Source organism: Fukomys damarensis, unplaced genomic scaffold (genome assembly GCF_012274545.1).
Source record: "Fukomys damarensis isolate Sample0158 unplaced genomic scaffold, DMR_v1.0_HiC HiC_scaffold_32, whole genome shotgun sequence".
In the NCBI taxonomy this organism is placed as follows: Eukaryota; Metazoa; Chordata; class Mammalia; order Rodentia; family Bathyergidae; genus Fukomys; species Fukomys damarensis.
Genome location: NW_022900944.1, coordinates 9546260 through 9559080, shown reverse-complemented (window position 1 = coordinate 9559080; position 12821 = coordinate 9546260). Strand labels below are relative to the sequence as shown.

The 12821-nt window shown below is 49.7% G+C and overlaps 1 protein-coding gene across 6 annotated transcripts in view; it reads left to right on the top strand.

Annotated features, from left to right (window-relative positions):
- The window catches only part of Nlrc5 (NLR family CARD domain containing 5), a 70482-nt gene extending 63522 nt beyond the window's left edge, over positions 1–6960 (top strand). For all 6 annotated transcript variants that reach the window (XM_010638917.3, XM_010638918.3, XM_010638914.3 and 3 more), the window contains 7 exons: positions 46–123; positions 767–850; positions 937–1008; positions 1246–1329; positions 2984–3067; positions 3363–3446; positions 4184–6960. In XM_010638917.3, the coding sequence (XP_010637219.1) occupies positions 46–123; positions 767–850; positions 937–1008; positions 1246–1329; positions 2984–3067; positions 3363–3446; positions 4184–4286 (589 nt within the window). In that variant the 3' untranslated portion in view covers positions 4287–6960. The remainder of the gene's footprint in view (positions 1–45; positions 124–766; positions 851–936; positions 1009–1245; positions 1330–2983; positions 3068–3362; positions 3447–4183) is intronic.
- Positions 6961–12821: the final 5861 nt, after the last annotated feature.

Sequence of the window (12821 nt, the reverse complement as noted above, 5' to 3'; positions counted from 1 at the left end):
TACCTGTGCTCCATATTCCCCTCCCATCCTCTCCTTCTCCTTCAGGCTCGGCTGCAATGCCTTGGGGGATCCCACAACCCTGACACTGGCTCAAGGGCTGCCCCAGCACCTAAGGGTCCTACAGTGAGTGTTCCCTTGCCCGAGGTATATGCAAAGGAGCGGGGAGGCCTCAGGAGCAGTTGGTGTCAGGGTCCTCGCGGGTTGAGCAGCCCTGCCTGACCTCAAAGTGTGGGAAGGGACCTTTCCTGCCTGCTACTCCCTGTGATGTCTGATGTCCAGACAGGGAACTCTGGACACCCAGCCTAGTCCTGGCGCTGCCACCAGCCACCTGTGAGCCTTTGATTAAGCTCCTGCCCCTGTTGAGCCTAAGTTTTCTCCTGTACTCAGGACAGCTCAGCTTGCCCTGTGAGTCAGTCTAAGGGTGAATAAGCAAAGAAAGGGCTGTGTGGGAGCAAAACAATAGGCAGCATGGCCTCAGCGCTTTGTAGTTCAAGTTCATGGCCTCATCTGAGCCTCATGCAGCCCCATGGGGCTGGTGTTTTTATGTGCTCCATCGGCCAAGAAGGGACTGAATGCCTGGAGAGGTGTGGAGAGTAAACCTTCCTAATACACTAAGAAGGCAGCCTTGAACTTGGGAGCTCAGACCCAAAGCCAGCACTCTGGGTGGCAGTTACGTAGAGACCAGCTAAGGCTGCTACTGTAGCCAGAGACAAGGGTGGCACACAGCTGGTCTCCAGTCTTCTCTCAGCCCGTCCCCTCTCCCCAGCCTGCAGTCTAGCCGTCTGGGCCCAGAGGGGGCACTGAGCCTGGGCCGGGCCTTGGATGGGTGCCCACATATGGAAGATATTAGGTGAGTAGGGGGTGCCTGGCCTGGGCAGAGGGACAGGACAGAGAAGGCTTGGGGCTCATCTCACAGATATCTCCCCTGCCTCACAGCCTGGCAGAGAATAAGCTGGCCAATGGGGTCCCACGTTTCTGCAAGGGGCTCCCGCTGCTCAGACGGTTGGAGTAAGTAGCTGTCCTGGGGCCCTGAGGTGGGCAGGTGCAGTCCTTCTCCCTGACACCTAGGAGGCCCTTTGAAGTGACAAAGGCCTGAGTGTGGGGCAGGAGATGGGCACTTTCCTGGGGCACCTGCCCCAGGCCTGGCTGCTCTACTCCTTCTTGCCTTCAGAGGGAAAAGGGGGCCTCCTAAAGGTGGCCCCTGACTCCCACAGCCCCCTCATTCCATTCCCTTCTTCATCCCAGCCTGGGTTCCTGTGAAATTGACAACCAGACTGCCAAAGAACTTGCTGCCAGCTTCATGCTCTGCCCAGCCCTGGAGGAAATCCTGTAAGTGCTTCAGTGAGCCAGAGCTGGGGGTAGCAGTGTCTGGGGTGGCTACCACCCACTGCATGACCTGGACCTGTCCCTTCCTCTCTGGCTGGGCCTCCCATCTGTAGGTGGGGAAGATCGTTCTTGCTCAAGCTTCCTCTTGGGGAAGTTTGGCCCCATGAGTTCCAGTGACATTGGGCAAAGCCATCCCTCCTCTCCTGTCTGTTTCTCATCTGTGAGGGATGGCAGGGGAGGTGGCCCAGATGGTCTCTCAGGGGCCTCAGCCCCTAACCTTCCCTTTGCTGCCACTGTGCCTGGTTTATGATGTTTCCTTTTTATGAACCATGCTGGTAGTGCGGAGGGGCCAAATCTGGTGGACACTACTGAGCCCCAAGCAATCACTCTGGCTATGTCCAGCTCCCACTTAGCAGTCACACTTGCTCAGACCTTGAGGACTCACAGCACTGCCCCACGGACAAACCAGACTGCCCAGACTAGGCTGTTACCCTAACCACAGTGTGGAAGAAAATGATACCTCTGAAGGGGCAGGGCACAAGTGATTCCAAGTGGGTTTCAGGTTTGCACCCTAAAGGTCTTCATCCTTCTCCTTAGCCAAAGAGGAAGCCTCAGATCAGTGCCAACTCGTCTTTCACATCCATGCTGGTGACACTCCCTTTTTAACAGGAGCAGGGCACAGACTTAAGAAGGACACGGGTTCCAGCTAAATTACTTCAATTGTTCACCCTGAGTGTATACTTGGCAACTACCTTGTATGTAGGGTCCCTCAATGAGGTTTCCATTGACAGTAGGGATAAATATTTCCTTTTAAGATTAGTTTCATTTTCTTCCTTTCTTTCTCTTTCTCTTCCTTCCTTCCTTCCTTCCTTCCTTCCTTCCTTCCTTCCTTTCTCTCTCTCCCCCCACCCTTTCTTTGTTTCTTTCTTCCCAGTACTGGGGACTGAACCCAAGACCTTTTCACTGAGCTACATCCCCAGCCCTTTTTTATTTTATTTTGATAGAGGGTCTCATTAAGTCACTAGGTTGTCCAGGCTGGGCTTGAACTTCTTCCTTCCTTCCTTCCTTCCTTCCTTCCTTCCTTCCTTCCTTTCTCTCTCTCCCCCCACCCTTTCTTTGTTTCTTTCTTCCCAGTACTGGGGACTGAACCCAAGACCTTTTCACTGAGCTACATCCCCAGCCCTTTTTTATTTTATTTTGATAGAGGGTCTCATTAAGTCACTAGGTTGTCCAGGCTGGGCTTGAACTTGTGATCCTTCCATCTCAGCCTCCCAGAGTACTGAGATTATAGGCAAGGATTCATCTCTTAAGATGAAAAAGACAGTTATAAAGAAACTCTGACACACATAAGAACATGGGAGGTGTGTAGATGTGGCAGAAGTCGTGATGAAGTGCCTTTGTGGTAGACTTCTGCTTCATGACAGTGTAGCCATGGCACCTGTGTTCTGGAGAACAGAGCAGCTTCCAGGAGGGGATACCTGTGCCGGAAGCCTGCAGGAGAAGGTGCTCAAGCACCCTGACAGATGGCCTCTCTCGTATCTGCACACAAATCCTGGCCCCACCAGCTCCCAGCCCTCCACAAAAATCCTTGGGCTGTACCATCCTTGGGCCGCACCACACCTATCCCTCTTTTGCTGACCTCGGCCCTCTCTCACAGGCTGTCGTGGAATCTCCTAGGAGACGAGGCAGCTGCAGAGCTGGCCCAGGTTCTGCCGAGGATGGGCCGACTGAGGAGAGTGGAGTATGAGAGGACACCGCAGGGCAGGGTGGGCTGAAGGTGGGGTCTGTGTCCTGGAAGCAGCTCAGAGACCACTGGGCCTGTCCCAGACTCCCATAAACCCTCCTGGAGTTGGCCCAGCTGGAACTGAGCTTAGTTCTTGGCACTAGCCCTTGGCCTTCCTGCTGCATGGCTGGATGTCAGTAGTGTGGGGCGGGTGTGTCCCCTCTTCGCGTGTGTCCCTAGGGAACGGACATAGGGGAACCCTTCACCTTGTCTCATGGCTTCCTCTCTCCTTCCTTCAACATCCACTGAGAAGCCTGGAGAAGAATCGGATCACAGCTGCTGGAGCCTGGCTCCTGGCTAAAGGGCTGGCCCAGGGGTCTGGTGTCCATGTCATCCGGTAACAGAGACTTGGCAGGGGCAGGGGTGGTGGGTGGGAGGCCATACCAAGCCCCACAATCTAAGGGGACTCCCTGTAGGAAGAGACAGGGCTTGGCCTGAGGCTTTGACCACTCCACCGAGACCTTGGCAGCCAGAAGACCGGGATCAAATCCCAGCTTTGCTACTTGCTAATTGTGTAAACTGCATCAGTAATACAACCTCTCTGGAACTCAATTTCCTCATCTATAAAATGGGAATAATGATGGTATCTAAGAGTTTTGTGAGCATAAAAAATCAGTATAAAAGGCACTGCATCCACACACAATAAGCACTTAAAATGGTAGCTATAATCAGAGCACCACCTGCAGTTGTATAGGTTGGGCATTAAACAGGGACGTTGCATCTAAGGGACACCATTCTTGTTGCAGACACATGATATTTCAAATAGATGGTGGTAAAGTGTCTTGTTCTATCAAATCCAATGTATTAGGACAACTTCAGAGAATGGAACATTTTCCTTATTTGTATGAATGTGTCCTGTGGGTATGTTGGGGTTGCACAGTGGGAAGAGTCAGAGTGGGTGTGAGGGACACCACCTGCATAAGGCAGCTATGCTGCCTACTGCCTCTGCAGGTAACTCTGCGTATGGCCCTTCCCCTATGGGGACCCTGTCTCCCCATCTGTACTTAGGACAGGGGCAGAGACAAAAGGACTAGTGAGCCGCTCCAGGACCTGACCCTGTCTCTGTGCCCACAGCCTCTGGAATAACCTTGTTCCCCCTGCCATGGCCCAGCATCTGCAGAGCCAGGAGCCCAGGCTGGACTTCACCTTCTTTGACAACCGCACCCAGGCTACATGAGTGATGGCCTTCTCAAGGCTCGGAATCCAGCCAAATGATGCCGACATCACTCACCAGGAGAGAGGACTCAAGAAAAGATGCTCAGCTGGTGCCTTGCACCTGCTTCAGAAAGGGGGAGACATGCTCATCCGGCTGTGGTCTTCAGGGAGGACCACTTGGGAGACTAGGAGCTTGGTATGGCTAAAGGAGTACCCTCCATCATGCATGATGTGTGTGACCTGTGAAGATGTGTGGCAGAGTGAGGGTGTCATGACGTAGTACAGACATCAAAGACCATACGTGGCAGAGTATGACCTCTTGACATGTGGTATCTCATGGAATTGCAGTGTAACATGTGGTTGGTGGCATGAGTTCTAGCACTACGGGTGGCAGGTCATGTGATTGTTGATCTATATATGACACAAGTGTCCATGTCCCATGATACATGGCTTGCCAGATGACTGCAGGCAAGCCTGAGATCTAATTTATTATTTTTAAAAAAGAAAACATGTATTTATAGATTATATTTCCAGAGTAGCTGATCCAGGGAAAGCTTTCTGCCCTGAACTGGGAGAAGGAGAGTGTCTAAGTACTGTCTGGCCCATGTCTGGGGCCATGCTGGAAATCCAGCCACAAAGTCTCCTCCTGCCTCAAGCCTCAGTTTCCCCATATGTAAACTGAGTATCTTCCCCTTAAATACTAGCTTCCAAGGATTTTGGGCCCAGGCTCAGGTAGAGATGGCCTGACCTTGGGAGAGATCAGGCCCATTCTGTCCTATGTACAAAACAAATTCAGGTCCCTCAGGCAAAGGTCATTACACAAAGGATCAATCCACTACCTCAGCAGGGATGCAGGAGAGCCTGTGGACTCCACATGTTTAGCAGTATTCTGGTACTCTTCCAAGAGGGGCCACGGAAGGCGCTGCTGTACTCTAAACAGTCTGCTCAATAAATATAGGTGTTGTCCAGCCTCTAGCTTGAGTCTGATGTTGCCTGCTACCCTGCTGAGGAGGGAAGTGGTTCACCCTCTGCCCCAGGCCTGGTGAGCAGGACGGATAGATGACAGGTATGATGAGAGTAATACTGGCCTACGAGTGAGGAGACAGGTTCAAGTTCACACTCTGTCTCTGAATGGTCACATGACTGTGGGCAACTTACTTCCTCTCTCCACACTTCACCTGCGACACAAAGGTGTTCCAGAAGCTCAAAATGTTAGAAACAGTTTGTATTTAACTTGAGTAACCTTTAAAACTCTTTTATGAGTTAATTGTACTTCACATTGGGAACTCTCCAATAAAAAATCCAGACTCTGGCTTCTCCCGAGTGTTAGTCCAACCTTCCCACTCAAAAGTCATCTTTGACTTTTGGGGCTGTGTGGCAGTACCTTAGATGGGGTGCACACCCCTCAGGCTGCTGCAGCCCCACTTCTCCCCTTTGACTTAATACCTGCCACCTGCTCCCACCTTTTGCAGCCTGCAGACTCCTGGCCTGAGGGGTTGGCACAGGTGTATGGATCATTAAGATCACGGTTTGAAGTTTGGTGACAGCAGGGGATGTGACTACCTGCCTCAGAAGAAGGAACTGTTTCTGTGCATGGGTCAGTAGCGCACGTGTACACACACACGGAGGACTTTGGGTGAGATCAGGGAAACAAGGTGTGCCAAGGTCCTGGTAAAAAGAAGTCAGCTCTGGATACATCCTAATTCCCTTCCCTTCTGAGGGGTGATATCATATGGCATGGAGAGATGTGCCAAATGAGAGGAAAACTGTCGCCTCCCTGTGGGGCGAACAAGAGCAGAGCTCAGGGGAGTTTCCCACCCCATTCTTAAAAGTTAGGCCAGTGGAATGCAGTTATGACTGAGCACCACTGGAGGGCAGCCTGAGCCACTGGCAATTCCAGAGAGAACTTCCTTCACCGTTGGAGCCAGGAAGTTGAGCTGTTCCCACCTGGCTAGGAATTTGGAATGTCCCCATCTGCTAAGGGGTTCACCAGGATGAAGTGGCCCTGACCTTTGCCTTTCTCTATGTTATCTCCAGCCTTCAGCTAAACATGGAGAAAAAGCCCTCCAGCCAAGAGGCGAGCACCCTTGTGATGCAGAGGCACGCCCATATTACTGGGCCAGGGTCTGGGAACACCTGGTCGGAAACAGGGTTACCCATCAGCCTGGTCATAAGGAAGTATAGTTAACTGCTGCATCACCCAGTCGATTGGATTAGCAGTTTTGGATGTAGCTGAATGGATTTACTGAAAACAAGATCCACCCTGGGTGCCAACAGTGAGAGCCAATAGGCTTCTTGTCGGTCAGACTCTTCAGCATTCTTGTGTAGAGCCTTCAGCTGCCAACAGGGCTCTGCAGTGAGCTCCAGGTTCCCACCTTTGACTGGATTGTTAGGCTCTCTAGCACTCAGACAGCACTTTTGCATTCTTCCACTCATGATCCTGCAGGCAGCCATATATACATATTTTTTTCATATAAATCTGTTATGTTATTGAGCCCTGATGGGGAATCGGGAAGAAAGTAGGTAGGTATAGGATTCAAGAAAGTTACCTGGAAAACCTGGGTCTGATAGTCTGGGGAGATGATGCCAAGATGCCCTTGGGCCTTCAGGTTGCATCATCTAGCGGGGAGGAATACTGCCTCCTCTCCTTGTCCAAAACTGGATTATACATCCCTCAAAGGCTTGAGATGTCTTGACTGGAGAAGTGTTATGGCTTATATCTAGATGTCCCCTCAAGGCCTCATGTTCTTACAAGCAGGGCTTTGGGGAGGTGGCTGGATTATGGGTCTTTGATATTATATTATTAGATATTAGATTACTGGATTAGTCCACTGACTGGTTTAGCAAAGTTCTTTGTATAGATAACAGAAGGCCCACCCTGGGTATGGGTGGCACCGACCAATAGGCTTGTAGTCTGAATGGAATAAAAATGGAAAAGAAGGCTCACTACTGGCTGCCTTCTACTTTCATGCCATGAACTGCTTCTCCTCTACCATGTCCCTCAGCCATGCTGCCCTGCCTTGGAGTCAGCCAACTATGGACTGAAACCTTTACAAACTATGACCTGAAATAAAGCTTTCTTCCTTTAACTTGTGGGTGTCAGGCATTTTGTCCCAGGAACAAGAAAGTAACTAAGATAGGAAGTCAAGTCTAAAAAATAGAGTGTAATCAGATGCCCCAAGCCAGGGGACATGCACACCGTGGTGGTGGTGGGGTGCTCAGTGCCCAGGGACACTTTTCTTGTTTTACTGGTCATTGCTGGACCTTTCCCCTTTTTCCTCATCTTTATCTCTGCTCATGCTCTAAACTCCAAGAAAGTTCCAGCAGTTGCCCTGAATAAATCACATCCTGGTTACCACTGCAGGACCCGCTGGGCCCCACCAAAGTGGTGTGAAATGTCCTCATTTGGTTCCTTAAGAAACCTCCTCTCTGGCCACCTGCCTGCTTGGAAGTCTTGGCTACTTTTCTCCCACCCCCCTTCTTCTCCAAAGTAGGCTCATTTTTAATAGGTATATGAAAACAAATAAAATTCAAAGAGCAATAAAGCCATGGCTAACCAGTAAGCAGTATGACCTATGTTGTGCTCCCAGGTCTGCTTGGGAGGTTTCTCTCCAAGGATGTGACAGGCTGGTAGCACCTAAGTCTCCTGCAGGGCTGAAGAAGCTCATGGGGCTGTTTTCTCACCTGGCTGCTATCTTATGGTTTACATGTGAATGTCCAGCTTTCTTACAGGAGTCACAGAATCCCTCTTCCCATCTACAAAGGCCGTTAAATCCTCTTAAATGGCCTTGTCTGTCCTTCTCTGAATACCCACTGCTGTCTGGAATCAATGTCCAAGTCAGTGCTCCCCAGACTAATATCACAGTTACAGAAACTACGAAGTGCACCAAATCACCTTGTTAACATTTGGATTGTGGTTCAGCAGGTGTGGGAGGGCCCTGGGACTCTGCATTTCTGAGAAGACCCCAAGTGACAGCACTGCTGCAGAACCACACACTTAGTGAGGCTATAGACTGGTGAGTAGATTGCAGCCCTAGCTGTGCAGCAGTAGTCACCTAGGGAGATTTTTTTTTTTTCCTCCTACTGGGGTATTAAATTCAAGACTACATCTTCAAGCCCTTTTGTATTTTGAGACAAGATCTCACTAAGTAACTAAGACTACCAGAGCGCTTGCATTACCACACCCAGCTTGGGGAGCTTTTTAAACTACCTTTTTTTTTTTTTTTTTTAACTACCTATTTTTAAGAACATTTGTCAGGGGCTGGAGCTCAATAGTAGAGTGCTTGCCTAGCATGTGTGAGGCCCTGGCTTTGATCCCCAGCACTATGAAAAAAAAAAAAATGAAAAGAGCATTTAGAAGACTCACTGAATGCTTCTGTTTTGCAGCTACACGGAGCCATGGGTTGGGAGCAGGCTGTGTCTTGGAGGTTGTGGCTTGGGCAAGTCTCTCCACTTTACACTTCTATTTTTGTCCTGAGGACCCTGGGGACCCTTTTTCCACAGATGAGGACACAGCTTTACAGACTTTTTTCCTAATACTCAGCACAAAGCTGGTAACTGGCAGCACTGGGATTCAAACCAGGGTCTTTGTGATTATCTGTGACACCCTCAGGTGTTTCTCCAGTGGCCTCATCTGTATAGTGAGAGGATGAAACAGCACTATCAGCCACCTCCTTTGGCTGCACAGATGATCTAATGGCTAACTTTTTCACTCCCCTGGGAAGAATTCAGAACCTCTGGGTTATTTCTACAGAGAATCACCATCACTGGTCTCTAGGCCCTCAGTAATATTCTCAGTGTATAGATGAGAAAGTGGAGGCCTGGGGAGAAGCCAGATTTGGTGAACATCACGTTGTATTTAGCAAGTCTCAGATTTCAACCCTGGAGGCAAACAGAAAGGACTTTGGGATGGTCTTTGGCTGGGAATTGAACTGTTGAGCAGGTTTGCATATCCTTCAGAGAGAGAGGGACCCCAGGAAGGTGGAGAGCCATACCCTTCCTGGGCCCAGCTTCTGCCAAGCCCGGCCTGAGGAATGGTGACCCCAGTCAGAGCAGGACATGCCCTCTGGCCACATCAGGAGATCATGGGAAGAAGCCATTCGGTGGCTGACTGGGTCAGGGTCCTCCCAGGGCTGAGTTCAGGAAGTCCAGAGACAACTGCTCTTCCTTCCACAGCAGCTCAGTTGAGAAACCCCAGCTCCACCCCACCCAGCACATGTCCCAGCCACCAGCACCCTCCTCCTCACCCTGGAAGCCATATTTGGTGGCTCATCCCCCATACATTCCAACTTCACTCTGCCTTTGCCTTGACAAACAGAGGAGCAGATTTCCCAGAAAACCAAGTCAACTGGGAGTTCCCTGTGTTAGGAACCTAGGGCCAGCAGCATCAGTGTCCTGGGCTTGGCCCCTGGTGCTACACTTGTCTGTGACTGGCTGAAGGTCTGGGGAGACATGGGATCCAGATCCTAGAAGGGGGCTGTCCCTGTATCAGAGTGACTGTAGCCCTGGACCTTAAAATAGCAATAACACATGATTTCCAGGAGCCGCATGTGCCTGGTGCCCTGCTGGCCACAGTGTACTCTCATGGAACTCCACACTGCCATCCTGTGGAGCAATACTAAGTCCACCCCCTTTTACAGAGGACACCAAGGCCTGATCTCACCAGGCAGTCTCTGAATTCAAACTTAGATTTGGCACTGAAGTCAGCCACCTGTGCCTCCTCTGTGACATCCCTGTGGGGCAGGTTTCTACGTCAATTCCCTGGGGGTGGCGGGGAGTAGTTGCTAAAAGTGGCCATCTAATATTCCCTATCTCATCTGCTCTTCCTACTAGGTGACAGTGATACTCCTCTGTGACATTATGGTACTCCTAAGGCTAGGTCCTATCGAAGTTTCCCCTAGTTCTGGGAACCCAGCACCAAGACACAAGGAAGCCTAGGCCACGTGGAATGGCCATGGGTAGGTGCTTCAGCTGATAACCTTAGCTGAGGTCCAAGTGGACACCTGGCATCAGTGGCCAGATGTGTATGAAAGAACCTTCCTGATAGTTTCAACCTCAGTCATAATCTGACTGCAGCTGTTTGAAAGATGGTAAGAATTTCCTTCACTGAACCAGGCTGATCCCCAGAACCATGACAGACAAGGTTTAGGGTGGCTGGGGATGCAGCACAGATGACTAGAACACCCTCCCTCCCCTCTCCCGCACCTGAGGCCTGCCCTGGCCTGGTAAACAGGTGCACTCTCTCAAGGTGTCTCTAATTCCCAAGCACCTGAAGTGTACAGGCCATCTTGTTTTTCTGTTTGTTCAAACCACCTGGATTACAGAAATGATAAGTACTGGATAGAAGGTATTAACATGAACTTAGGGTTTATTCAGGGGGATTCAGGTCTCCTACTGTGCAGACAGTAGGGAAAGGAAAGGCTGCATTCCATATTTTTCAGTCTTGCATAGTGTGTTGTTCAAAGACAGAGTGGGTAGAATCCATGTGTTGGACATTTGGTCTTTGTCAACTCACCTCTGGGCTCCTCTGATCCCTGACTTTGCTTTTATTTAAGACAGCTCTATTGAGATATAATCCACATACCAAGATATTCACTTCTTAATAGTGTATAAGTCAGTGGTTCTGAGTATATTGAAAGTTATGCAACCATTGCTACAATCTAATTTTGGAACATTTTGATCATCCCCTGTATCAACAGAAACCCTGTTTCAGTAGCATTCCTGGTTCCCATCAGCCAGGCCTAGGCTACTACAGATCCACTGTCTATCTCTATGGATTTGTCTATTCTAGACATTTCATCTAAATGGAATCATACAATATATGGTCTTGTAATAGGGATCCAGAGGCTGGGCCTGCAAACACCCAGTGGTAACTAAAAGCAGGATAAAGCTTGACATCTCTGTCTTCATTTGCATCTGCCTCCTTTGTTACTTAAAACTCTGGGTGAGATTCCATTCAGCTCTGCATGTAGGCATGTTAGTCACTTAAGGAACATCTGTACTGCAAGGTTTTAGTCCCAAACTTACCTAGCCTATCTCATCCCCATTCAAGACTGAAGACATCAAGGTAAGAGTAACTAATTTTCGGGATTTGAAGGGATATCCAATTGCCAGTTTTTATAATGTCCAATTCCAGATCCTAAGAGTGTCCAGTCATTTTTCTACACCCACAGTCATCTCAGATTTCAGAAAAAGCAGAGCGTGGCAGATCACGCCATGATGAGGTCACCTCCCAAGGAGGAGCAATGACTCCATGAAGGGAACCCAAAGGGCCCCCTTAGCAGAAGCCATATCTCATAACAGGAACTGAACTACCCCCTCAGAGATGATGGCTCTCCCAGAGCCATCATCAACCTGTCCTGAGGTATCGACTGACCAGACCATGACTTGACCAGGATTACTTACCCTGCCAGCTGTGCATACCTCCAACCACTCCAGTTCTACAAAACCCTAGAGCTTCTGGCAGTCCCTGAAAGATGGATTTTGAATCCCTTTATCTCTCCTTCCCAGGATGGCTGTGCTGATTACGGTTCCTCTTTTCCTGCCCTTCAGCATTGCTCAGCTCCTTGACTGCCATGACAGAACGTATGGACAAGCTTGGTCTTTTGGGATCCCCAGGAAGACTTTTGCCACAAAACTCCAGTAACAGTCTTTCATGACAGGTTCCTTTTGCTTAGTGTAACATTTTAACATCTGTCCCTACTGTAGAACTTGTCAGTCAGTCCTTTATACCTTTCTCAGTCTGAATGACTAATAGTATGGTTTGGTTTTCTTTTTCCATTCAGGAGATGATGTGCATTGGGCTGTTTCTACAAACACACATCCTGCCAGCATTGGGGATTGAACTCAGGGCCTTCACACTAAGCTACATACCCAGCCAATGTTTATTTAAATTCTGAGACAGAATCTCACTGATATCACTAAGTTGCCAAGGCTGGGCTCAAACTTGATTCTCCTGCCTCAGTCTCCAGAGTGTATGGGTTACAGATGCACAGTACCATGCCTGACTGGGTTTCCACTTTTGGGGCATTTGTAAATCATGCCACTTACCAACCTTCATGTAGGAGATTTTGCGTGGACACCTTTTGGTTTCTCTTGAGTAGCTAGGTAGGAGTGGAACTATTGTGACCTCCTGCCTTCCCACTATGTCCCATTGGCCAGGGAGACAGTTTGTAGATCTCTGTCTTTTTGGTCTCTTAGAGGAGGTGCTGCTGACTCCTGTTGACTCTTGTGGCCCAGTTGGGCCTGTTGTGCAACCTGACTCCAACCTTTGCTCTTTTCATTCAGTACTATGACTGCCTGGGCCCTGGACTTGCCCTCTGGAGATGAGGAACTTGAGAGCACTATCTGTTGGTCACCACCATCCACACCTGCCTGGCTCTCCTGTGGCAGGAAAGAGGAGCAAGGAATAATGGGGCAGGGCAGTCAGGACAGACTTCCTGGAGGAAGTTGTGCTGGAGCTGGATCTAAGAAGTTCCACAGGTTGGTTTGCCTCAGAGCTGGGCTGAGTGTTTGGAGGACTTCAGCTAGAAAAAGGGAGACAAGGCTTGGAGAAAGG